The sequence below is a fragment of the Aythya marila genome (assembly GCF_965140915.1).
Source record: "Aythya marila genome assembly, chromosome: Z".
Taxonomy (NCBI): Eukaryota; Metazoa; Chordata; class Aves; order Anseriformes; family Anatidae; genus Aythya; species Aythya marila.
Genome location: NC_139080.1, coordinates 17,633,187 through 17,659,054, shown reverse-complemented (window position 1 = coordinate 17,659,054; position 25,868 = coordinate 17,633,187). Strand labels below are relative to the sequence as shown.

General features: G+C 38.5%; 2 protein-coding genes across 2 annotated transcripts in view; both read right to left on the bottom strand.

Annotated features, from left to right (window-relative positions):
- Positions 1-24,190, bottom strand: part of ITGA1 (integrin subunit alpha 1) — a 78,366-nt gene extending 54,176 nt beyond the window's left edge. Inside the window, exon 1 of the mRNA XM_082783749.1 lies at positions 23,982-24,190. Coding sequence (XP_082639875.1) covers positions 23,982-24,147 — 166 coding nt within the window. The 5' untranslated portion in view covers positions 24,148-24,190. The remainder of the gene's footprint in view (positions 1-23,981) is intronic.
- PELO (pelota mRNA surveillance and ribosome rescue factor) lies at positions 12,304-24,114 on the bottom strand. The gene is made up of 3 exons (XM_082783750.1): positions 23,982-24,114; positions 17,556-22,524; positions 12,304-16,481 (listed from the first exon to the last, which is right to left on the bottom strand). Exons 2-3 carry the CDS (start codon positions 18,279-18,281, stop codon positions 16,050-16,052), a joined length of 1,158 nt encoding a protein of 385 aa, XP_082639876.1. The 5' UTR covers positions 18,282-22,524; positions 23,982-24,114; the 3' UTR covers positions 12,304-16,049.
- Positions 24,191-25,868: the final 1,678 nt, after the last annotated feature.

Here is a 25,868-nt window from a genome sequence, read left to right as displayed (position 1 = left end):
GGCTGCACCCTAATTTTCCCCACCAGCTTGCGGTCAGAGACACTTAGTCAAATACTTCCTGCTGTAGCATTTCAGAAGTCTTTATTAGTTCTTCTGTATTTTGCAAAAAGAGAAAGAAACAAAGCAGGTCTAAGTGCAGTTAGGAAAGAAAAAGTAGAAATGTCTTGCAAAAATATGCACAACTGGAAAACACTGGGAAAGTCTGAAGAAAGAATGTTTTCAGGAGAAGAATTCCAGACTGCATCCATCCTGGATAATTAAGGAATTTAAGATTAAAATAAAATTAAAATATTGTATTGACTTCTCATATTTAGGAACCTCTTGCAAAGAAAACGACAAAGTGCTTTATTGTCTTGCAGTGTTACTGTAATGGTATTTTAAAGATCTGCAAACAACACAGGAGTGCAATACAGATTACACTGAAAGCTAAGTGACATTAGGAAGGATGTCCTAGCTTATAAAGCAATACCTAACTGCTCTGTTAGAGTATTTTATGCTAATGTTGCAAAAATCCTCTCTCTATTGTACTTTAATAAAACATGAAGAAAGCTTATATGGAAGTATCCAGGATATCGGTTACTCACTGAGGGATCAGGACTGGGAGTACTGGCTTGACCTCCCATGACACCTTCATATGAACACAGCAGCATATGGTATCATGCTTTGCACTTAGAAAAACCTTTCACTTGAGAAAATTGATACCACCGAGTGCTGACACATGCAAGTTTGTGCTGCTGCTCTCAGCCAGCTGGAATCAATCTGTCGAATCTGTGTGTGATTCTGTGTGAAAGAACACTGGATCTTTTAGCTGCATCAACACAACACCGTGTACTCGGGTTTGGGGCTAGTCTGCATCTGGCTAGTAGAAAGAGAATATTAAACACGCATCTGCTTGCAAAGATGTACCCATAAAATACTATTTGTAAAATGGCTCAAGCATAAAGAAGTAGATTCTTTGCTGGTAATTTAGAGGGGAGAATCTTCACATTTTATTTTTACCTCACTTGTGATAATGTCACTGCAGCATTATACACATCTTATGAAAAAGACATTTAGTCACAGACATTTCAAGTAGGAGAAAATATGGCTGCATGGTACAATTGCCATCTGTGAGTTTGGAGGCTACAGTGCTTTGGCCTTAATGTAGAAGGCCATGAAGGCCTTCATAGGAGTTTGTGATGCATTCATTTCTGGCTGACTAACTACCACTGTATTTCACATAAAGCTGCATATTAAAAAAAAAAAAAAAAAAAAAAAAAGGAGCAGGAAAAAGGATTAACTTTTGGAACTTTTTCAGTAGAGCTTAAACCAAGCCTTTCATTTTTCAGGGCTACAAAAGAACCTTTGTATAATTTTGCCTCTAGCTTTTTTTCTTTCTTTTTTTTTTTTTTTCTTTAATCTTTAACCTTTGAAAAAGCAAAAGACTGATTTTCTGGAATAAGCCCATATAATAAAAAAAAGACATCATTAAAAGTAGATAAGTATCCAAAAAAGTAAAAGAAATATGTATTTAAAAGTGGTTCCAGATTCAGTAGCCACATGCTTTTCAAAGCCAATTAAACGCTTTGTACAGCTCCATAAATAAAGCTTCCTTTGCCAGTTTTTGTACTGAAAAAATTGTACTGGAAAATGGCTTTATAATGCAGTGTCAAGCCTGAAAATATACTGAATCAAAGCTTTGTAATGTGATCCCAAATGAGTAACACAATGCAACATGCAAAACTCCCGTAAATGCAATAGCAGAGATCAAGAATATGTCCCCTACTCAGCAGTCATCAGAATAAAACCATACTGTTCAAAGTCTGCAACCTTTGAAATCATGCCTCTCTTTAGAATGATTCTTAGCACTTTGCAGTTTCTCACAGAAGGGAGAAAAAGACTTAGAAATATTTGACCACATACAAAAAAATATTGTGAGGTCAGCCGCTAGACTTGTACAGATGTACAGAGGCTTAGAAAATTTAGTGGTTAGATAAAAGCCAAACACTTCCTAGAAAATGTTTGAGTTCATCTCCAGTGATCTCCATCCTATCTTTTGGGTGTAGTTCTTCTATCAATACTTAACTACATTTAAGTCCTACAGCCGTTAGCTTAGAGTTCCCTCTAGCCCCATTCTCCTTTCCTATCAAGGACCATTTCCTCCAGAACACTCCACTATAACTTCTGCTTCCCAATATCTAACTTGATATAGCAACTCTAAGGACCTCCTACCTCTGGACCCCTTCTTAGGTAGAATATATTTATAGTCATTTGTTATTAAATCAAGTTTCATAAAAATGCATGGTTAAAATGACCATGTATATTACTTCCCAGAAGGAAGACCAGAAACTTAAAATGGAGCAATCTAGGGCAAAATAAATAAATAAATAAATAAAATAACTGAACAAACAAGAATTCATTAACCTAAAGAAAAACATGTTATTCACAACTCTCTCTAAAACTGCTCACAGACCTGTAAGTTTTCTTCCACAAAAAAAAAAAAAATAAATCTCCAGTTTGATGAGTTGAATATATTTCAATTGGTTTTCTATGAGCTTTCTAACTGCTCAGTTATGCTGGATCTCAGTTTTGCCAGCTGATGTCCTGGAAGCTCTCCTCTGTGTAGCCTTGTCTCAATTAGCATTGCAAGTCAAGTACATCTATTGTTGGGGGAAACACATGCCAAAATACTTAGTAAACCCCAAAGCCTAAGTGTTTTTTATCTGACTTCACACGGTTAAATGGTCTGCTTTTCCTACGCCAAACTGCATACTTTAAGTATTTCCAGTTAATTTTGTTTCTATTATGCTACATGAAAAGCCCCAGTAGATTCAATAAGAATCATACATTTTCTTTTATACAAATATGAAGCTATTTGACTACCCAAAGCCTCGTTACTGTTATCATGCTAAATAATTTCTAAATATTTCTAAGTATTCTTTTCAGGTTTCTTAAGACTAACTTCCCTAACGCATGCTTGGTGGGGGAGCAAACCCCAATTTTCTTCTACTCAAACAAGGCACTCCCATACCTTTTCGAGCTTATGTAATCACAAAGATCACTTTACATCAAGGAATAGCTTCTTCAACATTATGCTTACGATTAAATCCAAAGACGTGAGTGGAATTTGCAACAGGTAGCACAATTGCTTAAAAAAAAATAGTGTGATCATCGTTACATATGAAAACTCCAGTATGGTTAATAATCAGTTTTTATGCATCTTTGAATCAGCGAAGTACTTTACAATATCAGAGTCAAAGCTCATGTAGGAGCTCACAGAATCACAAAATTGCTTGGGTTGGTAGGGACCTTAGACTATAGAAATGTACCAAGAAATTTTGAGAAAGAGATGGTAGTGTGATACCTGTTCAACAGTAAGCATCATGCCTATTCTCCACTCAAAGGAGGTTTATTTTGATGAGTTATTTGCAACACGTTCAACACCTTTCATAATCGCAGTGTATTAGAGCACAATCAAGAAAACAGAAAGCATCAAGTACTAGTTGCTGGCCAAACATGTGAGTTGGAGTAAATTACTACCTGTCGGTGTTCAAATGTGAACATCAAATGCCATTATATCTAAGTTTCTTTTGAATCCATGCTTTGTAACTGTACTTTCTCTTTCCAAGTAACAAAATATCTTTAAGAATGAAGTGAAAATGCCATGTCAAAAAATACTTGAGAAAACTAAAAAACAATGCAGTCAAGTTAATGTACTTTTGAAGGTGGATATATTGCCACTAGGGTGCTTTTTATACATTAAAAATACTGTTCTCTTTTGAGAGAACATGAACCACTGCACACATAAAAAAAATACTGTCAGCCTAGGTCACGAAACTTAAAATTGCCCATCTATAAAATTGGCCAGTAGGTACAGAAATAATCACAATTCCTTTTGAACAGTCTGGAAAATGTGATAATCACAGAAATGTAAAAAAAAAAAAAAAAAAAAAAAAAAAAGCATAGTTGAAAACTCATGTTATTATCCCTCCACCAGGACAAAATATAGTTTTATTTTTGTCTTCCTGATCTGTTATCATTATTCATGATTTTTTTTCCCCCAATTGTTTTCAAAGACTGTCAGGTAAATTTTCTCAAAAGTCAGCAGTCTTAAGGCTAATATCACAATGAAAATGCTTCAGTGGCACTAACAGCTTTCTGAAAAGCAACAGCTTTCAATTTTTCCATTTCTTTACTATACAATGGCTACAAACTCCTTTCTTTCATCACCTTATGCTAAGCATAATCATTGGCTCTCTGTCAGCTGAATCGCTCAAAGCTTCAGGAAGAGAAGAAACCCTCCAAAAGAAAATGCGAATATCTTGATGTGATCGTCTCACACATGGCTAACCAAAGTACTACAGAACGTAAATTCAAACCAGTTCTTATACAGTGCAGCAAAAACACAGAGACAATGTACACACTAAAATTGATTAGCTCGTATTTGTTATCTATAAAATGTATCAATATCAATTCAGCTGTGATCCAAGAAACTGTAGTAAGTGCAGTGAAATGGAAAAGATGGAAGCTCACAAATCTCTCTTTCCAGTCCAATATACCTCTGTTAAGCAGTAATTTTGGAGAAAAACAAAAACAAACCAAATAAAAATATGAACAAGGAAAAATTCCTAAGCTGAGCAGGGACATACATACTTTGGAGTTAAATTTCAGCTCTGTATATTAAAAGAAAACAACAACAACAACTTGTAAACTATAGTTGAGTTGTCTCAAGAACTCCTCTCCCAATATTTCTGATAATACAGCATCTATGATAATTTTGACTAGAATACTCAAGAACACTCATTTTCTTCATCTAAGGCATCTTCTAGTACAGTAAGAGGGAAGCACTACATTGCTCCAATTTTTTATTTCATGACTGCATTAAAAAAAAAGAATTCCATGTTTCCCTGTTTAAAATATTTACTTCCTAATTTTAACAGGGATTTGAAAACTCCAGAACTTAAAAGACTTTCTTAGCACCTTCCTTAACATTATTTTATTCTTAGTCCTCCTTTATTTATCAAACTTCTTGTATCAAGTTCAGCTCACAATGAGTTGCAACAAAATGTAAACCAAACAAATGGATTTTTATGAAACTGAAGTCCCTTTAAAATGCAGCGGGAGAATCTATGACAGCCTAATACAGAAAGCACTTCTATAAAGTAAAGTATCCTAGTAAAGGGTTTTTTTTCTGTTTTTTTTTTTTTTTTTTTTTTTTTTTTTTGGTATATGTGTGTGTGTAGTTAAACAGTCATACTTGCAGTTTTCTGAGAGCAGAACAGTAGAGATGAAACCTGCTGTTACTAAAAACTAATTTTGGAAGGTTTAAAAATGCTGCACATTGAGATTAGAATGATAAATATGAATCATTATCCAAATAGCTTTTTATTGCTTTTAATATATTAATTCTTTGTAAAGAATCAACTGTACTGTCAATAATATTGTTCAAGATGTCATTTTTTACTTTTTTTTTTTTTTTTCATAACTACAAAATATAACGACAGTGGAAATATAGTTGTTTAGACATTGCTAGAGGCAGTAATGGGAAATAAAGTCCCATATTTGTTGAAATACTGGAATGACACCAGATGCCAGCACTGTCACAACACAACATAACTGGAAGCACCTCTCCATTCCCAACTGTGCAGAAGCCAACAGGGGATGCCTGCTTTGTCCTGTGGGAGCACAGCACAGCAGGTGTTGCCTGTTTAAACAGAGTGGCACAGCCTGCTTACAAGCAGTATCTTGAGCTTGTCTCAAGCACAGACTGACATGAGTAATCATGGTATCAGTTCTCTATCAAGACATATGGAGCACTTCGGCTTCAAAACTTGTTACTGCTCAGTGGTGAAAGAGAAGAGAAACACCAGCAGTCCATTTCCTTACCCTACCTACAAGTTGTTGCCTAGGTAAGAAATCTAACCTTGCACCAGACAGTTTAACGAATACAGGTCGATGATACAATAAGTTTTTAACTGAGAAATCCAAGCAGACAAGAACGTGGGACCACAGTGGTCATTACATTCCATCTTCCTTAAAACAAACCATAAATTATCTGCCTCATGTACAAATGGCCACAAAAACCACCACCACATGCAGGCCACAAAAGACACTGCAGAAAAGAGAAGCAGTAATTTGTTCTAAACTATGCTTTCATAATTGCATGGAAACTACCACAAGAACAAATTACATTGCACTGGCCAATTCAGAAACTACTGCTATGCAGTAGTTTCCTCACCTTACTGAAGCAGCTTCACTCATCTTATGGTCTAGGACAACCATAAGGACTTCTACATGCTTGCTGTTTTATATGTTAGTAGCTAATCTCCAGTTTATCTGCAAGGTGAACTTAATTTACAGGCAACAGATAAAACCCAGCCTTCTGTACATAGATTAATGTACCAGTAACTCAGGAAGTGGCAAACAATGTTCACCAGAGAGTAGCAGAAAACTCAATGAAACCAAAAAGCCAAATTTGCACCTGTGTATGTCTGCTGAAATGAAAGCAAAAGATACCTCCAGTGTAGGTTAGAAGCTTGCTCCCCAGAATGATCATATGTGACATCTTTGAAGTGGTATATACCACAGATCTGTGACTCTACCATTGTCATTTCACAGTGCAGTCTGGGAAATAAACTAATTTTCAAAATTACAGTAACAGTATATGGGGGACATGTATCTTTTGTTACACTTTTATAGTAAAGGTACTTTGTTTTTCATTTAAAAGGCTAATAAATTATCCAAAAGATAGTATGAATTATCAATATTGAATAGTAATATGCTGAAAACTCAATGCAAATTATATGCATTGTCAACCATTTCTACTAATTTTTAAAGACTACGACACTCTAATAGCAGGAAGAGCTAGGAAGGCACCCCCTTTGCTGTACTGTTGGTGTAGTGATGTTATTGGCAAGGCAGGTGAAAGCACTACAGAAATAATCCCAGGTCATTTTACTGCAAATGTTCTCTTTTACTCATCAAGAAACAATTCAGGGAAATTTGGAACTAGCCATTCAGAGACTGTAAGAGGAAGGTTTGTTCCTCCCCTCTTCCCCCCTCCAAAATAAACCTGGACTCTAGAGGGAGAAAAACATCCTGTTTTTTAGATATAGTTTAAGATAGAGCTTTCTACATGACTTACTGGTGCTAATAACTGACATTTCCTACCCACAACACATGAAGTACACCCATGATTTTAAGATAGCTGTCCATCCCAAGCTGGCTCAGAAAAAGTATTCAGGCATTAAAAGGAGCTGCACAGAGAACCTGTTATACCTTTGAAACATCTACATCAACTTCACACAAGTACCCTACAGAGTTTATCAGTGATGAAATTTTATTTTGTCTTGTGGATGTCACTTGTCCAAAGTAAACAGAAGTTTGCAAAGCTAAAGACAGATATCTAAGACTGACTCAGTCTTCTGAAGTTGACAGGAGCTACAAGTGTTGGAAAAGAACCTCCTAAAAAGGCAAAAAGAACCTCATGACACCATCTTCTGTCCCACAACTTCTGCAAAAACTTGTCACCCTATCACAGATTTATCATCAGCTTTACGTAAGTAGCATCCTAACTAGAGTTTCAGCAGCAGCAGGAGTGATGGTGTTCAGCTTTGCCCTGAAGCCCAGCTAAGAGGCTGTGACAAGAATGCCGATGCTGTGCACTTTATTATTATTATTATTATTATTATTACTACTACTACTACTACTGTTATTCTACAGCCTATAGCTCTTTGGATACTGCTGCTGCATTTGTCTAAGGCTGACATCTCTAACCTGTGCAGAGATAAAGAGGGGATCAACTCAAAGCAGCTCACTTCGGAGTCTCTGAAGGAAAAGTGCTTTCTAAAGGAAACACATTTAATGATCAATGAAGTGGGATCGATGCGTGTTCATAAACAAAAAGCTGATTTATTTATTTTTTAAATAAATCGTTAGAGCTCTTGGAAGACAGCAGACTGACGGAGATCGAGAGGCAATTACTCAATAAACCCAGGTACATAATGCAAGCATCTTCACGTTGTCAGCTCAGCCATAGTTTGAGAAAGAGTTTCTGCCTGCTCACTCAATCCTAACACGAGTCAGGTATTGCAGTACGAACTGGTACAAACATATGTGCTAAGTCTTGGACTCAGAAACATGGCAACTCAGTTCTCCACTAAAACAATAGCAGCAAGCACTCTGCTTCTGTTCAGAGGACAGGGTACAGGATTGCTGAATCAATTCCTATCTGCTGCTGGCAGCTACATCATCTCTTTCAGGGTGAACAAATTCCATGTCAAAGAGACCTTTTGCTCTGATTATTCTGACTGGAAGGCAATTCCAACTTCTTATTTTTCAGTAGTAGGAATTTTCTCCTCTCTGGCACATAGTTATTTCTTGCCAGTTCTTGTGTCAAAATAAGAGTTTTTAAGCTAGAGAACAAAGCAGTTTAAAAAGTGTTCTAGAAATAAAACTGAAAGCATTCAATTCCAAAATGCTGCTGTCTAAATCTCTAAGCATTTTTCACTGACAATTCCAATAGTGCTCTCCTTGAAAAGAAAGACTATGTAAAACTGTATAAGCTTTTTGGCTGGAAGAACAAGTCTTCAAAGTTAGGAAAGGTTAGATTTAGTGTTGTCAGCACTAACACTAATTTGGTTCTTTCTGAACACTTAATAGGATTTTTGTGTCATAATAGAAGTAGCATGTGATCATGCAAGTAGACTTGCATAAAACATATACAGACAGCTTGCAATTGCTCAAGCAATCAAACTTCTTTACCAAGAGGTTTATATGCTTGACTTGTCAACTAAGTGTCTGTCTACTAATAGATTTTTAATAACTGATTCCTGACACTTAAGAGAAAAAGCATCAGATCTTGCCATTTGCCTGACTTGACTTACTATAAAAATGGTTAATAAAAATGATTTTTTTATGGTTTTCTCTTACTGTTTCTTCTAAATAATTCACCCTCAAAAACTCTGAAAGGTTTATTTTAATCATCTTCTGTTGATTTTTTTTTATTAGAAATTAACTAATTAGAAATTGACCAGAAAGCACACAAAGTGCCTTTGTCTGTCAAAAGCAAGCCATGTTACTTTTGTAAAAATAGATAGAAAAGGCTATGTTCATAGCCAGGAATGAAAAGAAGACCATCTTTCACAATTCTCAGATATATCAATGACTCTACGTGTGACTTTTCTGTAGCCAGCCCAAAAGAAACTTCAGTGACCATGCAGTGACAGGATAAGCAATTCTCTTGAGCTCTCAATACTGTAATTTCCAGTCCAAGGCTTCTCTCCCTCAGATAAAAACTTAATCACATTAGCTGGCATCGTAAAGAAAGATAAAATAATTCAGTTGGAAAGGACTACAGATATTCTAAACATCCACTGCTGTTATTTTCAGGGAAGAAGTCTCATGCTCAGCACAGCATCTTATGTTTTCTGTCAAAATGTAACTTTTCATCCTTCCTCACTGGTCTGGAACTTGGAAACACTCACTTGTTAAGCAGCTGCTCCTTTCCTGCCTCCTAACACCATTTTCCTGAGGTACCAGCTCAGAGTGAGGACAGCTGCTGCCCCCAGTTTGGCCATTCTGGCAGACAGCTGATATTTTCCCAGCAACGTATTAAACAAACAAACAAACAAACAAACAAAAAGGTCTACTTAAGCTCCTCTTACCTTACCTATAGCAGTACACCAGTTTCCACTTGGAAGAGGAATAAATTATATGGAATAAAAGAATTTACCAAAGAGAGTGGAAGTGGTCTTAGGGCAACTTTACAATAAAGATAAATAATAAACAATAAACAAATAAATTTCTCCTACACCTAAACCAAAATGATTATACCAGTGTTAAACATTTGAAGTCACCAGTCTGAATGCTGCAGGTCAAAGGAAAAGGTACCTGCAGGTTTCAGAACTCCAGAAGCCTTTGAATGAAACGCTCATGAGCATTTGATAATCAGCCATCAGACATCCTAGATGTAGCATATGCTACCAATCTCCTCCAACTGTAAAGAAATGTTGAGGTCTGAAAATAAAGATGAAGATTAAGCTTGTGTTCTCAAGTCATTGCTTCAGCAACCACATGCAACTACAAGATAACAGTTGTTAGCTGCTTTTTTTCTTTTAAATCATGAAGACACTACGGTTTGAGGATACCACATTTTTACACGCACACACACAGCTACCTACTTTCACATATGTTTGATGTTTCAATTCCTTCTTTTGAAGTACTTTCAATACAAAGTCTTAGGACAAATGCTTTTAGCTAAGAATATGTATTGAAGCTGGATAGGGAATTATCTGCTTGTCTTCAGAAGTGAGATTTGCTTGACTGCCACCAGATCCAATGTCTTTTTTGAAAACACTGGACCCTCTTCAGGACTATTTTCTGAAACATGAAGACTGTGGTTGCAGTGTGTTTTGTAGACACAGACCCAGCTTTAAATCACTTTCCTATCCCACTCAGGTAAGAAACCTAAAAAATGTCTCCTATTGCCAAGAGGTTTTGCACCTGGGTCAGTGTGGAATACTTAGAAAACGTCAAATGGTACTTATCAAAGATAACTTTTAGAAAAGGAAGCACCTTTAGCCGAGTACTAACAATACATTCAAAAAGGGTCTTAAGCTTCATGCATTCAGTCCTCTTTGACCCCAAGACTTTCTTCACTATTCTAGGGGTGGTTTTGATTATAAATTCCATTTTAGACCAGAGATAATACTTCTGATTGACCCTGGTATGTACATTCCTAAAAAGGATGACTAGTTTCAACCAATTAACATTGTCTAATGGAACAGCTATTTTGCCAGAGGATCGTAGTTTGACAGTCAGTAATTATTAGAACAGTATGACAGTAATTACATGAGCTGTGAACATACCATTTCCCAAACACAGGGCAATAAATTAGAGATTGATACAGCATAACCTATCAAAAGCTGGCAGTGTTTGAAAGCTGCTTCTGCACGTTGCATTTCCCAGAAGGCACTGACTTGGAAGCAAACACTGCTCCAGTATCAGCCCTGCTGTTTCTTGTACAGTCCCCAAGTAGGACAAGACGAAGAAGGATTTTCAGAAAACGAAACAACTGTGGTTTCAGAGATCTTTTCCTCACACTACATTTTAGACTATGACATGTTAAGACAGTGTTTTTGACAGAAAAGCTATACTGCATTTCTAATACACTCAAGTTCAGAAGCTTACAGAGAATATGCACTACAGTTTAGTTGTTACACTTGGGACACTTTTTCGTGTTCTGTATCATGCAAGTAGTTATCCTCAAATCAAAGTCAATGCCCTATATGAGTCAAGCATAAAAATATGTGGCAGGAATGAGCATCAAGCTTATTAAGCAATTCTTTGGGCAACTGTCACAAGAAGCTACACAGCCAATGTTTATTCTTCCCAGGGCTGAAAAAGTCCAGGCTTGACCCATGTCAGAGACTGAATTAAGAACTGTAACAAAAACCACAAGACCCAACAGGTTAGGCATTTCCTTAGCTTTAAAGTAGCAGTATAATAAATTTGCAAAATATTTTCCTACACAAAACCTGAACACAGCAGTCTCTAAATACAGGTTGTGGCCATTGCAATAGAACCAAACACACTGCAAAATCAACTACTGTGTTTCTATTTACTTCTACCATCTGCAAAATCAAATCAAATAGAAAAACTGTAAGGCCCAGCAACACTGAAAGTTGTAATTCAGTCACTTTATAACAACTTGTAGGCATTTAACAGGAACTGAGAAATGAGAGAATGCTACCCTGAGCTATGTATTTCCCCACATTAGCACAATTTGTTTGGAGAAGAAACTTTCATCAGTCTCAGCCACCTAAGTTACACACCTCACTCTGCATTTTGAAAGCTTCCTTACGAAATAAACCTTTTAACTGTATCTTAAAACAAAAGAGAAAAAAAAAAAAAAAACATAAGAAAAAAAAAATCAAGCCAGAAGTTTTGTCATATTGAAAAAGTAGGTTTCTGAAGTTAATCCTTCACTTTCTTTTTCCACATTATTAATATACCTTGAAGGAATTCCAAGTTATAAACGATTCCTAATTGCAGTTTCACATTTTTAAAACTGCTTTCCTAGCTCATCATTAGAAGAAATAGATTATGTACTGCACAAATGCGGCATCAGACAAAACAGCACAAACCTTTTTAGAACTTGTTTCTCCTGTAAAACTAGACATCCATTGCATTTATAAACAGGTTTCCTTTCTTTAAAACCAGGTAAGAATATCCCAAATAAAGTGATCAGTGTGACTTAAAAAAAAAAAATCACATGCATATGATTCTATCTTTTATTTCTGCCTTGCCTTTACAAAACTGACATCTTCTGGACGGATGATCCAGCTTTCAGAAAGAAATTAGAGAAGCTCAAACACTAAATAAGTCAGAGAAAGCAGCTACAATATGCTTTTACAGAGAAAGACAAACCAATGTCAGTGGCTGAGAAGTTAAACTAAGAAAGATTTTATGTTCACAGCTACTCAGCCTTCATAAAAACAGTAGCAAATTATGAAAATTACTTAAGACATCCCACAGCATCTTTTCCTTTAAAAATATCACACAAGTTGCATCTCAAATTCAGCTGAAGAGCTACAGGACTGTTGTTATACCGGTCACATTTACTACCAATATTTAGCTCAAACACAGTGTGTACAATGGTGAAAACAGAAAGAAGAAATGAAATAAAGACTTCCCTGTGTCAAATACTTCTAAATGGTGTACAATTTCAGTGAAGATTTGTCTTTTATTATTTTGCTTTTTAACTAGTGGGATTATTTTGGTCTCTTTATGGTAGCAAGCTCTGTTTTGTAGCAAACTTTATCCTATAACCTCCTCCCTCCCCCCAAGCCTGACATAGTAACTGGACATTAATGCCAAAGCGGACATAACTAACTAGGGTTTACTCCGAAGTATGAGTTTGCAACAGATGCTCTATGACCTAAATCAATGAATTTATTTGGATATTCTAAGCTGCTCCAGGGAACAGGCTCAAGCCAATTTCATGATACTTTTTAAAGCTTTCTTCCCACCAAACACAGCAACTATTTTGAAGTCCTGCAGCGTATAATCATTTATTTTGAAAACAGAAAAACTGGAAGATAAACCATGCTACTAATTCACAAAATTATGTCAGAATATTATCAAAATAAAACAGATAGTGTTTGAAATTACTAAATCCTTTATGGTATAAGGGAAAAATTTACATATTGTTGACTGGTTTTATTTCATGTTTCATTTTTTATTTCTAGTTCAAAAGGAAATACATGAAAATAATTTTCCCACAGCTTTAACACTTACTCATCTTAACTGCAGGTACTATGCATCTTTCATGTATGTATTATCTATACATAGAACTTAAGGTGTTTGTCAAACAAATATATTTTGCTGATACCAATTTTTCAGCTACTCACAATTCTTTTAATTTTAAAAGACACTGACATTCCTGGAACTTTGCCAGGTCAAGCATCTGCACTACTGAATATAGCCTGCTTTCAAAACTAAGCCCTTAAGCTGTTTCCTGAAACAGGATGCATTTGTCTACAGAATGAATGTATATTTATTTTACTATAAAATGCTTACCAAAAAAAATAAAAAATCCCACCCTTCCACACTTGGGGCAACTAGCTGTATATTTCTCTCAGGGGCTTAATGCAATGACAGCAGTAGCTAAAAAAAGAAAAACATTCATAATTTGTAAAGTCTGTGTAGAATTCTAACTGTAAGTAATTCAAAGAATCACTGTGAATATAGTTTCTTACCAGATGCTTGCTGGTAAGAAAAAACAAGTAAGTAGCAAAATGGTTGCCCCTTTTGTCATTGATACACTACCATAGCACAGGCACAAATAAAGTAATTATCATTGTAACCTTTTTACAGTACACAGCAAAAACCCTTCGCAATTTCTTTTTAAATAGAATTAACTGGATTCAATTTGGTCTAAAATGTAGCAAACCACAGTCTCAGAACAGTGTGGTTTGTCTTTTAAAGTTCATTGAAAATTAAACGTAGAATTTCCTGGTGTACTACTAATCAGACGGTAAGTAGCATTAGTGTACAATTGCAACAAATTGGCAGTAACATAAGCAGGGAAATAATATAAAAGATTTTCTTAAAAAGAGAAGTTATTGACTTTATTTAGAAATAAACAATATAAATAATATTTACTGAAGACTATGTTCTTCTACATACCACATGTATTCTTTACATTTAATTTTGTGTGTTGCAAGAATCAGGGTGCTTCAAAGCTGGTAGTGTATAAAATCAAAATAGGTAGATTTTTAAAAGAAAAAGTTTTTTATTGCAAGTCCTACCTAATGGAAGAGCCTACATGACCATTTGAGGATGTGTGGCACTCAACATCATTCAAGACAAAACCATAAAGCTCAAATAACATTGCTGATCTGTACAAACTGACTGTAAACAACTCTCATAATGGGCTTGTCTTCAAGAGAAAAATCACAGTATTATTCAAATACAGCTATAGTGTGAGTGCTGTTCATGCATTCTTTAGAATACCTGTTCTTCTGCAGGGAAGACAGGAGAGAGCTTTTAACTCAAAATGACTTCCTAATCAAGGAGTTTAGGCTGATGTTTCAGTTGATACAACTTAGCAATGGATAATATCAAATTCACAGAGCTGGCACACATCAGCGTTAAAGAGAGCACCATTCAATTTTTTAGGTAAAATTATTTGACGCAAAACTGTTTTAAGTTTTACTCTCCAATTTTTACTGCAGTGTAAAAATCAAAACACCAACCCACAGAACTTCAGTGTTTTTCCTAAATGTTTTTTGCCGGTCTCTCCTGTTCCATTCTCCTCTGCCACATTTTAACAAGGAATGCTTATTTACACCCACAACCTGCATCATCACACATTAGCTAAGATTGAACAAACAATTCCCTAGGTTCATTCCCACATATTCATCCACATCAGAGTCTAAAAGGAGTTTGTACTTCCTCAGCATAAGACTTTTTGTCCCGGGAAGAAATAAAACTTACTGTGGCTCTCAGCACTTTCAAAAGATCAAATAAACAATTTGAAAAGTAATTTTGATTTTTTAGAGTTGTCATTGTCTTAAGCCAAGTTCTATTTGTAAATTTGTAATCTTTACTTCTGTATTATGTTTTGAAATGGGCAACAGGTAGACAAATAACATATTAAGTTATTTGTAGTAGTTGTTGTCAAAAGATTCCTAATGGAAGCTAGGGACCTGATTTTGTGACTCTTAATTGTACATTCATATGGCTTCACAGAACCGGCTACTTAACCTCCATGCCAATTCATATGCCATGAACATCATCATTGATAGCATACCAATACCTTGTCAGCCCTCAGAACAATTTCCCAAGGGCATTCAAAGAGATGACTGAAATGGACACACTGAGCACCACAATATGCTGTGCATCTACTATCACATTAAGGAGGAAATCATTAGTTTGAATCGTCTGGTTTGTAGAAGATTGGTTCAGATTTTTCACCGAAATATTAACCAGTTGGATTCATACACTTTAAGAAACATCTAACAGATATGAAGAAGGGTATAGAGTGGTGGGGTTGACACTAAAATGTGGCAAGTGAGCTCCTAAGAAGACCAATTATAGTTTTGCTAACTTGTGCATTAAGAAGTTTGTATTCATAATACTGCTTTCAAGCATTTGAAACAGAATATTTGAATATTAGAATATTAGAATATTTGAACAGAAATAAAGAGAGTCTGACATAATTTTCTCCCTCTTAGTTTATTATCTTTTCATACACATTCCAAAACATTAAGCTTCCAGTCTGCCTTAACATGCAGAATGAGCAGCTTTTGGAACACAGTTTCTTGTACTGCTGGAAGCCCGCAGCTTAACTTGCAAAACAGCTCCAACCCACAGCATACCCATAACCATTACCATAAAGCAGTTATCCATTAGTGTGGTGAGCAGAGCTATTAATTATAAGAAATACTATTAAAAATTTAAATTAAATGTCATGGTATGTTTGCACGCATGATTTTCAGATGGGAGAGCATTTAATGTCATTTCAAGATGACCTAGAAATAAACTGTGGAATGAAAACACTGTTATCAATCCTCTTCAGAGCTAGATTCATCTTCCTGGTCAGAGAGCTCAGCAACAGGGAATCGCAGGATGGCTGCCACCCCTGTCAGCTGGCCAAGCTGCTCGCCAGACACATGAAGGCTGGAGAAAATGCGCACCGTGCCCATGTTGTCCCGTACACTATCTACCAATTTAACATACCGGGCACGCGTAGCCACATCCTGGTGCCGGAAAAGCTCATCACTGATCAACAAGGTATCAATGGCCATGGCTTCATTGGCCTTCTCTACATGTTTCAAACCGTAAAAAGCCCGGTCAGGCTCATGCTGCAGCATTTTATAGAAGTCATCTAAGGCTTTGACTTCACCCGCTGCCTTAGTGTCAGAGAGACGGCTAGTTACAGCTGGGTCACAAAGGGCCTCCTTCAGTGCGTACTTATGTCCTGACGATGAGTGCACCTAGAAAAAAACAAAGTCAAAGATAGTATTCTTGAATAAAACACTGTTTTCTTGATTAACCAATCACAAACAGCTTCCACTACACACATTTATCTTGCTAATAATTGATTTGTCTCTTCCTTGAAACCTACATGACTCTTTTCTTGCAAGAACTTCTCTCCTGCAAACAAAAGCCTAACACAAATGCCTTAAACTACATTTTATGTATAGTAAAGATGATTCTCTTCTTCAAAGACTGCCTTAAATATGAAGGATGCTGTAGGCAGTACACTAGGTAGGAGCACCTGAAACCACTGAGAAATGTAAGCATCTTCATTTCAAAGCATTCAAGAAGAAGAATCCCTCTTAAGATTCTTCAATCTTGCGAAAGCACCAAGTCTTGCATAACTGCGTATTTCTATGGTTGTAAAACTATGAAGTACATTAAAACCTTTCACCCATATCATCATTTTTCTATAAATGCAAAAGGCTACTTCTTTGTGCAATTTCAGAGTCCTAGGTTTTGTGATGATTAAGCACAGTACCCCCATTTTACATGTCTGCTCTAAATTCAGTGTAAGGTTAAAAAAAAAAAAAAAAAAAGCAATCAACCAATGAGGGATGAAAAGATTATTCAGACTATAATATTATCTATTTATTACAAAACTAAGAGCAACATTATCTAACCTATACCACATCCAGATACTTCTTTTTCTCTTTAAAAAGAGAGAAAGCTGTTATTAAACATGATGTTACACAGTATGGCAGACTAAAACAGTTAAACTGTTTTTCAACTTACATTTAATGTTCAGTTAAAGATAAAATGCATTTTTATTGGTAAATTAAAATATTTAATATTTTATCTACTTCACTTTAAGGAATCCTAGGAAAGAAACATGCCTACTTCTTGGATTACTCCCTTTGTATATATATTTGGGAAGCATGAGAATAATTTGTTCTGAAGAATCGTTCTGACAAAGTTATTTTTCTCTACTAAGTGAATTATTTCCCCATCATCCTTTTAAATCTCTTCTGTTATCACATACAGTTCTTAAACCACTTTGTATGTATTTGAGAGACAATACAGCTCCTTACCTGTAGGAACTTGGACCTGTTCTCCAGCAGAAGCTTGTTGTCAGTCTTGACTGCCTGCTGGAACATATAGTCACAAAACTGCTCCCGCACGAAGCCTGGGCTGGCCACCAGTACACACTTCACCACCTCGAAGTTGATGTGCCGCTGGATGGCCTGCACCACCTGTTCGTAAAACCTCTCCAGGGCCCGGTCGTGCTGACTGCAGTTCCCTTTCCGCTTGCGCGGGATGTTCACCTCCACCTTCGCGCGGGTGAGGGTCATACTGGGGGTGACCAGGCAGACGTGTGCCAGTCCCTCCTGCATGACGACGGCTGCCACGTCCGCGCTCCAGGCCGGGTCGCAGGCCTGCTCAATGCGCTCCAGCACCACACTGTCCCACTGCTTCTTTGCCAGCGTGAACTGCCGGTTGGGCTCCAGCTCGATGGTGTGGTAGGCCCCCATCTTGACATACTCGTTCTCCTGGATGTTGGTGCCCTTGACCCGCAGCTGGCAGGCCTGCGAGTCGAAGTCGATGGCCTCCACGCAGAGGGTGAGGGTGGTGCGGATCCGGTTGCTGCCCACGCTGCCCGTGGCCGACTCGGTCTGCACCTTGCGGATGGTGGAGGCCCGCAGGCTGTCACCCACCTGCAGCAGGTTGTAGGTGTGCCACATGTCCTCGGGCTCCTCGGGGATCAGCGTCACCTGCCCCGCGTTGTCCTTCTCCAGGTCCTTCCTCACCAGCTTCATCCTGACGGCGCCAACGGCACACGAGGCTTCCCTGCAGCCGCGGCGGCGGACCAAGACGGGATGACGCCGGGACCTGCGGGCTGCCGGGCGGCTGGAGGCCCACGGCGGGCGGCTGGAGGCCCACCCGGTGCCTGGAAGCCTTCCCCGGGCGGCCGGAGGCCCGCAGCGGGTCCCTGGAGGCCTACCCCGGCGACACCGGTCCCCCGGCCCCGGCCCCTCGCCTCACCTCACCCGCTGCGCATGCGCAAACACCACCTACGAGCGCCGGCGCCGTCCTAAATGGCGCCGGCAGGACGGCCGCCGTCCGCCCGCCCGACGCGCATGCGCAACGCTGTCCCCCGCCGGTAATACCCGCAGAGATGGCGCATGCGCGCAGGGGGATGGGTGGGCAACGGGGAGGCGGTGAGTGGGCGCCCTGAGGGCTGAGGGGCGGGCGGGGTGCGCGGCGGTCACTGTCGCCTCTCGCTAGACAGATCGTACCCCCACCCCCCACCTCCGGCGGTACTTTCCCTCTCTGGGTCTTTACAAAGTACGATTCAAGCGCCTCTATCGCGGTGCATCGCGCTCAGGAGGCTGAAAAACCACAACAGTGTCAACAACGAAATCGTTGTGGCTGTGTGGGGTGCGGAAGGTCGTGGGTACAGATGAGGGAGGTGAGGGAAGTACAGCTAAGTAGATGGCCGGTTTCCTCGCAGTGGTAAGTGTACTTGGCACTTAAAAAAGCCACACTTAAAACTCACAGAGGACAGGCAGTGTTGTCACCTGTTGACGCATAAAAGGATGGGGAGACAGCATTTACACCGTGCTATGAAAATCAGCCCAAGGCAACACCAGAACACAAACTTGTTTCGACATTGCTCTTAGAAAAAAGAGATACAGCTTAGAGGTTTGAGTAAAGCTTATGCTATCTTTCCACACATTCTAACTTCAGTTACACTTGAACAGGTATGAAAACTTGAGCTGCATTCTGAACCTTCTGGTGGTTTCAATCAGAATAAGATAGTCTGAGAGAAGCATCAGAGGCGGCATGTTTCATATGAAATCTGATGTTGACACGTAAGTAAGAAACCCAGTAAACTATCAAGATTACGTGGATTAGTTCAATGATCCTTACACAGAAAAGGGACCTGACAACTAGACAACTCAATGTGCAGCACAGACAAATTCAACAGACTACCAACTGACATAAAAGCGATAATGCCATGATGCTGCTTATTTTGAAATTGTGTGTGGTACTGAACACTGCTTTAGAAAGAATGGTGCAAATTTAGAAAGAACGATGGAAAAATAATGGAAAATAGAAGAATATTTGTGTGAATAAAAATTGGGAAGAATGTCTGTATGAATACAGATTGGGAAGAATGAAAATACCTGAGAAAGTTGACAAATTAATATGTCATGATAAGTGATTCCAGGCAACTGGAACAGATAAAGTAAGTTTTGAAACTTGATGATGTATATATGGTCAGTCATAACTGGAGAAGCAAAAGATCATCCTCTTACAGATGAGAAGGTGACAAATATGAGTTTATTAACAGGAAGTTTCTTTCTTTTTTTTTTTTTTTTTTTTTTAAGAAAAAAATTGAAAGGCTTTGGACTTAATGATTAATCAATTTAATGAGATACAAGACTAGAGCGAGCAAAAAATCATCCCCTATCTCCCATTACAATGTAATTTATGTAAATAATATAAATTTATCTCAAGTATCTAGCACTGGCCAGTGGCTGAAACAGGACACTGAACTCAGATTTGGCCCAGTAACATGCATTCAGTGTTTCTAATCTTGATACTGATGTAAAAACAATTTTATCAGATATTACATAAGAGGATTTATTTGTGAGACCTCAGACTTTCTTCCTGTGAGTACACATGCTTAACTCAGTTAGCATGAATAGTTTCACAGAAGGAAACTGGACCACCCAAGGGAATATAACATAAGCACACGCATAATTATTTGTTTAATTTGGGCTTGTGCGTACTAATAAATTTGTATTAACATTTTGTGGCTGAAGTAGAAAGAGTGTATTTAGGTTTCCCTTAGGAGTTCCTTTTACTTGTCTCTGTAGATACTGCATGGTGCCTTCAAGGTGAGTTTTCTTGTCTACCTTCTTTGTGATTACGGAATTGTGGTGGTAGACCTTATGCCATTCTTTAAATATAACTACCTATAGTGCATTCCCCATTAATATTTTTCTTCTTTTGATGTTGTTTATAAACTTTTCTCCAGTTGTTGGTGCCAGTCTAATTTTAATAAGCAGCCTCACATCCTTGCAGATACTATGTATTGATATGTATATATCAATATATATATGTATATGTATGATACTAAGTATTTCACTTAAAGGTTAAAAGTTGGCTTCCAGTACTAATAGAAAATAAGTGTTTAGCTCATTCAGGGAGGTGACCTGCTGCTAAGCATAAACACAGTTGCTGCATTAACAAAAAAAAAAAAAAAAGACAATATGCAAAAATCCAAGGGTTGCCACTCGACATATTAAATTGTTTTGTAGAGACATTTTGAGATTCACTTAAGTCTTTTCTCAAAAAAAATAATGATGAGACTTTATACACTTATGAACAAAAGCAATATCCACAAATATTTAGTGGCAATAGTAGACTTATGTTATTCACAATTAGCAAGAAGGTGTAATTCACAATTAGCGAAAACATTGTCACCTTATAAAGGAAAACATTTACTAGATGATGGTGCTTTGCCTGCTCTAGTAAAATAAGTGACCTGTGGGTATTGTTGTTTGTTCAAATGTCAGAGAGTGAGCAGTAGAAAAATGACATCTCAAAAAACTTAAGAATCATATAACTATGTTTGTAAGTTCATACTAACTTTGTTAATGTCAGAGAGATGTGAACTTGACCTTGGTAGAGTCAAAACAAGAAAATATTTGTAACTTCAGCATAAAAGTTTTAAATGAGATTGTATGTTCCAGTCTTGGTAAAAAACTAAGACTAGGTGAAGAATCTGAGAATTCACACAATTTATCACTTAAAAATGAGATGCTAATAATTGCAGGAATTCATCACCCATTTTCAGAACTTTCTAAGCATGGTACAGGACAAGAATGGCAATAGCAGGTATTCACAGAGGTTTTAGAGCCATGCTGTTTTTTTGTAAGGTTATTGTTTTGAAAAACATGATACAGACATACATCAAGTCTTGATCAGCTGCTTTATGAAGAAGGGTTGTTTTTTGGGTAAGGCGAGGTGATGTTTTTAGCAACTGGAACATCCTCCTCCCCCCACCCGTTATAGCTGGAACCATGCAAACACATTAGAGTCCTAGATAACAAAAAAAGTGGGAAAAAATCTGAAATAGGGGGAACTCTGATGAGACATTTTGGATGTCACTGTTGCAAGAGCAGACAGAGATAAAGGTAGAGAACAAATCTACGTTTCCATTCTTTCCTCTCACTACATACTTATGCAGGCTCTGGACAGAAACAGCTTCCTTTTCTATGAAAAAGGAAGTTCTAAAGTTCTGTCTTCATGATTTATTGCTATTTTCTATAATAAAGATGAGTACTTAATAGAAATGACATGATCATCACCAACAAGGAAAGAAAGAATTCCAGGAAGGAGCAAGCTAAGCGTAAAAATATAGTTCAAGAAGTGTTAAAAAGTAGTGGAGCCCCTCTGGCTAGATTTCTTCCTTCCTCTTCTTTTGAGTAGGACTGGAGGAAGCTTCAGCAGATCCCTAGTCAAACCACATACACTGAAGCCAAAGGTGAAAAAAACCTTTTAAACATCCCTAACCGTGATTACTCAAATTCATCAAGTCTTCTAGTGAAGGTGAATAGGTAGTTTTTTAAAGTAGTCTGTTCTAGTGATTCATTACCTGATGAGTAAGAAAGTTCTTTTGAACATTCCTTACATTTTTTGTCCAGTGAGTTACCTTGATTTTCCCTTGTCCTTCCTTGGACATTCATTAAGTGCTTTATATTAAACTTTATATATGGTATATGTTGGTTTATAGAGTGCGTACTCTCATAAAACATTGACATTTGGAAAAATGTTCTCAGGTAATAGTAAAAATGTATATTTGAAACACCCAACACTTCACACATCTCTGTCCTAAATAAGCACGCCTGATTTCTTCAGTCTTTCTTCATTGCTTGCATTTCCTCAACTATCAGGCTTGTTGCTTCTCTGTGCACTCTTGCCCATTTGTTTGCATTTGTCACAGACTTCCTTTACCTCTGGATTCTCAGAAGCCTCACCAATACCAAGCTGAATTAAAAAAAAAAAACAAAAACACGTATAGATACTGAAACATACACCTCTATGCACTTCCTTTATTCTAGTTTGGTTTTGACTGCTACGATATTTGATTTCTTTTTCCTAAGAAAGAGAAGCATGTTATTAATTTGTATTTATTCTTATTCCACTGTAATTCTAAATTTACTTGTCCATATCTTTATGATATTGGCCTATTTATATATGACTTTCTCGTATTTATGTGAGACAATTTGAATCCTGTTCTTGATATCTGTAGTGCCTCTTTTTATTTTTAAGCATGTTCTCTTTCACACCAACTTTTTTTTTACTCGTATATTTACACGAGTAAGCTTCTGACAGATTTGGACAGGACCAACCCTTGAGATGTGTTCCTATCTGACAATAAGCTTTTATTTTCTTTTTTCTTTGTGGTAAATTATCTGCTGGTATTACCAGCGACAACTTTGCAAGCCTGAAAAAGAACTTGTGGCACACCAAATTGTTGCCACTTTGCAGAGTACCCTATGTAAAGGAACACAAACATATTTTGGAGAACATTGTTCTCTAATAAAAGCAATAAAGACACCTATGAACAAGGGCTAGATATGACACACCAAATACTACATTCAGATTTTCACATGCTCATGCTGTGTTTGCACAATAAGCAAAGTGGAGAGGAAAAAAACCCTTGTCTTGCCTTTTCCCCACTTGCAGTTGCCTGCATTCTAATGATTCTTATGAAATTGATTTCTTCCTCTGCACTGACTCAGGTTCACTGTCTGCTAGTTGCTAGCTCAAGAGCTGCTGCGGAAGCTCAGTGTCAAAGCTTGCAAATATGTGAATCCCAGCGTTGCCTTAACCTCTTTCCCACTCTTTGGATTCCCCTGGTTTCAGATCCAAAGCGTTACTACACACTGACTTGCCGTGGGCGGGGGAATGGTACTTGTCCTATTTGTTTTATTAAAAAGAAAATAAACTTCTAACAACAAATGAAACCCTAAAAGGCAGTATTACATATTCTAACTCCGGATGAACTCATGTTTCAGAAGTTAGCCGGGTAGTTAACCGTTTCCTTACTTCCCCTTTTACCACTCAGAACATCTGAAATAAGGAGGAAGAGCTGTCCTAATTAAAAAAGCGTTGCAAGGTACACCTCTTTTCCCCACGGCAGCGCCAGTTACAGTACTTCTCACCCATTCATCCTCCTCTAGCAGTACAACCCCAACACCCCGCGGGGTTAGGACAGTTTTCAGGGATGGAAGCTGCCGGACAAACACCGAAGAGCTCCCCCACGATCCGACAGGAGAGCTGTAGGGCAGGGGGGTGCCGGGGAACCGGGGAGGGGGACACGCGGTCCCCGGGGCCGCCAGCCCCCAAAAGTTTCACTCCCCTCCCGGAGGGAGGGAGGGAGGGAGAACCGCTTTCGGGACCTGGCTTCTCCAGACGGGAGCCGGGGGTGCTTTCCTCACCTGTCAGCATCCAGCAGGAGGCGGCCATGCCTGGAGCCGGGGGCCGGGAGCCCGGGGCTGGGGCGGGGGCGACGGGAGCGGTCCGGCCGCCGGCGCTGCCTGCGGGGCGAGTGGAGGGAGCCGGGCGCTCCGCGCCTCCCGCCCGCCTCGCAGCCGAGTCAGGCATTTCCTGTTTTGTTATTCGGTCTTTCTACGTTTTTTTTTTTTTTTCTTCGCATCAAGAGGAATTTCGCCTCTCCTCCCCCCCCCCCCCCACGCGCGCCGCCTTCCTCCCACTCACCCACCCCCCAAGACCTCCGAGCCTTGGAAACCCCCCGCATGGAGCTCGCCCCATGCTAAGATGTACAAATAAAGCCAAACCTGTCCCCACCCTCTAAGCCTCCGGCTGCAGCCTCCGGAGAGCGGAGCAGACCTTAAAGGGGCATCTGCCCGCTCGTAATTAATTAGTAAATTTCTCCCGCCGGCCAGCCCCCCTCCCGGTAGGGCAGGAGAGAGCTGGGCGTGCTCTGTCCCCCTTCTCAGCAGGAGAAAAACATCGTTGAGGTAGGGGTTGTGTTTGGCTAGCCGAGTTTGATTCTCTTACATCACCTCTTAAAAATGCACTCTACGGCTGGTAGTTTGCTTGTAGGAGGAAGCCAGCCACTCTCTCCCCGTTCTCTGCGGCTGTGAAGGTGCAGTAACCAACCCTTCAGGCAGAGAACGACTTTCCCAAGTCTTCCAGTCCCCCCTGCACGTTGCGGAGAGGAAATACCGGGCAACAGCCTTTGCCCACATCTTCCGAACATTTTTGCAAGGAATCTTCCCCCACCATGCCCCCTGAATGACTTAACTAATAAAACGCAAAGGTAATAATCAGCCAGGTTCCAGCCTGTGGGTAAGGGTTTTCAGAGTTCATTAAACACTCGGTAAACGACCAGCTTGCAGGACTTTATTATTGTTATAAATACCCAGAATGATGCTCAGGTGAAGCGACATATACCTTCAATAGTCTGAGTTCCCATCTTGAGACCTGCTGAAAAATCATTTTGTTGCTCATAGAACAGGAGGAGCTAAGGTCCTTCCATTAAAAACAAAAAACAAAACAAAACAAAAAACAAACAAACAAAAAAAACACTCTAAGGATTTGGGGATCTTGGTGCTACTAGAAATAACACTTATTTTCTTTGAATTGGAGTGAAGAATGTGGGAATAAGTGGAAGTTTGTGGAAGTTTTCTAAGTTCCTCTGTGGCTAATAAACTACAGCTGTTAATCATCACTACAATAGTTAAAGATGTCTTCCAACTTCTATCTTATATTTTATGAGAACACATTGAGTGTACTTTTACTTGTAGGTCTGTGGAAATGCAGATTTTAGAAAACAGTGCACAATTTCAAAGCTGGGTTTAAGAGCAAAGGTCCTCTTTCAACAATAATTTATGCATATGCTTGCCTTTACACGTTATAAAATATATTTCATTACCACAGTGGGACTTTTTAAGTTGATGAAATTAAGCACATGTGTAACTTTTGCTAAATGGGGATCTTAGCTCTGTTGTTCTCAATTTAAGAGACTAGACACATTTTTCCAGTTGGAAAAAATGGCATTCAAAACAAACAAACAAACAAAAAACAAACAAACAAAAAAAATGTGTGAGTGGTATTATTTCTGTGAATTTTACTACAGTTTCAAAGAAGGCAATAACTTCCTGTATTGGTATTTTGGAAACAAATCTTTGTATTCCCTTTGTATCACTATATTTCAACTAGTGTAATGGAGGAGATGAGCTTGCTTTCAAATCACCTTGAAGGGTTTCTGTTTGTGATGTACTTAAACACTCTAGAGGACAAAACAGGGAGAGTAAAACTTATACATGGATTAAAATAACCATTTCAAACATGTCTGAGCT